This window comes from Nelumbo lutea, chromosome 5, assembly GCF_056320005.1.
Source record: "Nelumbo lutea isolate HS-2025 chromosome 5, American lotus-T2T, whole genome shotgun sequence".
NCBI classification, from domain to species: Eukaryota; Viridiplantae; Streptophyta; class Magnoliopsida; order Proteales; family Nelumbonaceae; genus Nelumbo; species Nelumbo lutea.
Genome location: NC_142688.1, coordinates 46,033,685 through 46,036,774, shown reverse-complemented (window position 1 = coordinate 46,036,774; position 3,090 = coordinate 46,033,685). Strand labels below are relative to the sequence as shown.

Genomic DNA, 3,090 nt, shown 5'->3' with positions numbered 1-3,090 from the left:
ATTTGGTGAATCTGGTCCAGAACCTATATGGGTATGGATCCATACCCGATCTGTCCAACAGGACCGAGACATGGGTATCACATGGACCTGACGTGAACACCTTAACTATGAAGCTATAGGATTTATGAAATTCTGATTATAAGTTTCTTTCTTCCTCCACTGATTTTAATATTCATGACTGCTCACCTAGCTGCTTATATATTATATTGGTTCTACAGCCGTACGGGATATGCAGGGTTATGTTTCATCGTTTTGGAGCAGAGAATCATCAGAGACTGAAACTCAATTGGCGGAGTAATTTGTACACAGTATGGAACCCATCAAACCCTTCTTCTTGGCTATCCTTCTTGTCATTCCTTCACTGCTTTTTTCACCTGTGGCAACTGAAGAAGTCGGTAAGCGCCCATTTCTTGATCCTGATTAGCCTTCTTCGACTAACGAATCATATTTTGATTTCTAATCATTCTCACTTGTTGTATTTCTTAATTTCAGAGGACGAGAGAGAGTTCAACTATGTTGAAGGAAGTGGTGTAGGTCCCGAGCACTGGGGCGAAATCTACGAGGAATGGGCGGCCTGCGGCAATGGCCAAATGCAGTCTCCCATTGATTTGTCAGAGAAGAAGGTTGAGGTTCTTCATCATCTAGGGAAGCTTAAGAGAAGATACAGACCATCACGCGCAGTTCTTGTAAACAGGGGTCATGATATAATGGTGTGAATTGAAGTGTTCTGAATGTTCTGATCTGGTGCTGGGTTTAGATATATAGAATCATTTGATAAATTTGCATTTCCGTTGTTGTAACTGTGTATAGATTAAATGGGTTGAAAGAGCGGGATCGATTTACATCAACGGAACTAGATATTTCCTCAGACAGTGTCACTGGCACTCTCCTTCTGAGCACACAATTAATGGTGTAAGGTCTCTCTCTCTCTCTCTCTCTCTCTCTCTCTCTCTCTCTGTCTGAGATGTATTGTGCTGTCACCGTGGTTCCTATAATGTTTGTACTATTACAGGTATGCATTAGAGGGGCATATGGTTCATGAGAGCTCTGACAAGAAGGTCGCAGTTGTGGGGATCTTATACAAATTTGGACGGCCAGATCGTTTTCTCTCTATGGTACGTGATGCATAACTCAACTCTGTCTGTCTGTTTCTCTTCATACATGCAAAACATTTTAGGTTGGTTGGTATGTGTATAGATGGAGAATTATGTCTTCAAAACTGCCGACAAAGAAGGTGCAGAAGAAGAGTTGGGCATAGTAAATCCGAAGCGCATCAAATTGGGAGGGACGGAGTATTACAGATACATGGGATCTCTCACTACTCCTCCTTGCACCGAAGGTGTCGTGTGGACCATCCTGAAGAAGGTCAGTCACTCACACGCAGACACAACCAACAACCCACAAATCCACAATTAAACAAAAACCAGTTCAAGGATTTAGATTTGATTTCTAATTTCTAGTGATGATTCCAAAGGAAATCCTCAAAAAGCTCATCACTGATCTTTCAGTACATTAACTCCTGTGGCTATGGTGATACTTGTTTGCAGGTGAAGACTGTTTCAAAGGAGCAGGTGGAGTTGTTGAGGATGGCAGTTCATGATGTGAGTCCCTGTCCCTCTCTCTTTCTCTAGATCTCCACCCAACGTAAGTAGATAGTCAAGAAGAAAGCAAATTTGAGATGGTTCAACTTCAAGCCTAGTTTCAACGTTGACCCTGGATGCATTGCTTCTATCTTCCACATCGACCCCGTGTGGGGTGATTGACTTTATAATTAAATTAAGCTGTTAGGATCGCTGCATTAGAAAACCAACCGTTAGCGTTAGGTCCTCCTCGTAGAGGCCATCAAGACTTAATTCGACTAATATAAACCGATTGATGTATTCAACACCTGGCTTATATAGGGGTCCACTTGATGTCTGGTTTTGATGACCGTTCATTGGTGAATGTCTCAGACCATCGCTTAAAAGTACGTAGAGATGATGTCCTTAATTCAGATGGGAATAATAGAGAGAGAGAGAGAGAGATCGCTAGCCACTAGGTCACAGGTGCTTAAAAATTTGAAAAAATAGAAGGCGCGCTGTGTTCAGAAGCTAGTTTATATCAAAGATAGACTCAGCTTTACACATTTTAATTTGGGTTATAACAAGTATTCATTAAATTAAACCGTTTTGGTTGCTTGTTCCTGATTCTGATGGTCTAATGGTCTAGAGACTCTGATCTGATCATTCAGTCCAGTCTGACTTTGACAATGCTGTTCCCAACAGTAGGGTTGAGCTGGCCTGACCCATCCCAAGGCTTGGCCCGCCTAGCTAGATTGATCCAAGGGAACTAGGGCCAAACCTTGGTCTAGACTAAGGCCCTGAGACCCACCCTAAAATAACTAGGTATTATATATACACACATGTTGCTCTTTTCATGGTGAATGTAAATACAAATATGTGGAATACAAATATATTGTATTTTTAAACTTTGTATTTACACTGTATATATTTGTATTTATACTTTTCTCAAACCGAGCTCGACCCTGACCAAGTTTGACTGAGAAGGGTCCGGGTCCAAGCTCAACTAACCAATCCATGATATAAATTGATCATGTATGTGAAATGTGTAGGATAAGGAGATGAATGCAAGACCCACACAACCAACCAACTACCGATCGGTTCACTACTACAAGTCACAGAGACTATAGTTTGAGCTGCGGATTCTAAAATAATCTTTTGTAGGCACAGGAATGCATAAATGCTGGCTTATGCTCTCTATTCATCATGTATACACTTGTGGAAGAATAAAGGGCGCGGGTCCACTGTTATTATTTGTTGTTGTATTTGTATTCTATATGTTGTTTGTTACATGGTGATATATGTATTTGATGAAGGGTGTAGTAATACATATCACATGTCTCGTACCATGTGCAATACCACTTTTTGCTTGGGAAATACTATTCCTATTGAAATCTACATTTAGACCTCCTTTGGTTTGCGGGAATAGGGTCTGGAATCAGAATCAGAATGGGCTATTCTGATTCTTATTGTTTGGTTGAATGGAATCGGAATCTCATTTCCTTTCTTGCTGGAATGGCATTCCCCCATT

General features: G+C 41.0%; 1 protein-coding gene across 1 annotated transcript; it reads left to right on the top strand.

The window, feature by feature from the left end:
- Positions 1-247: 247 nt before the first annotated feature.
- LOC148852135 (alpha carbonic anhydrase 7-like) lies at positions 248-2,869 on the top strand. The gene is made up of 7 exons (XM_088947781.1): positions 248-395; positions 493-710; positions 811-917; positions 1,013-1,115; positions 1,198-1,365; positions 1,548-1,601; positions 2,612-2,869. Exons 1-7 carry the CDS (start codon positions 311-313, stop codon positions 2,687-2,689), a joined length of 813 nt encoding a protein of 270 aa, XP_088803907.1. The 5' UTR covers positions 248-310; the 3' UTR covers positions 2,690-2,869.
- The last annotated feature ends 221 nt before the right edge of the window (positions 2,870-3,090 follow it).

Bases quoted from the DNA above. Each gene is read 5' to 3' on its own strand.
- LOC148852135 (XM_088947781.1), top strand. From the start codon at position 311: ATGGAACCCATCAAACCCTTCTTCTTGGCTATCCTTCTTGTCATTCCT. The intron at 396-492 runs GTAAGCGCCCAT...TCTTAATTTCAG, and splicing joins TGTGGCAACTGAAGAAGTCG to AGGACGAGAGAGAGTTCAAC. The intron at 1,602-2,611 runs GTGAGTCCCTGT...TGAAATGTGTAG, and splicing joins TGAGGATGGCAGTTCATGAT to GATAAGGAGATGAATGCAAG.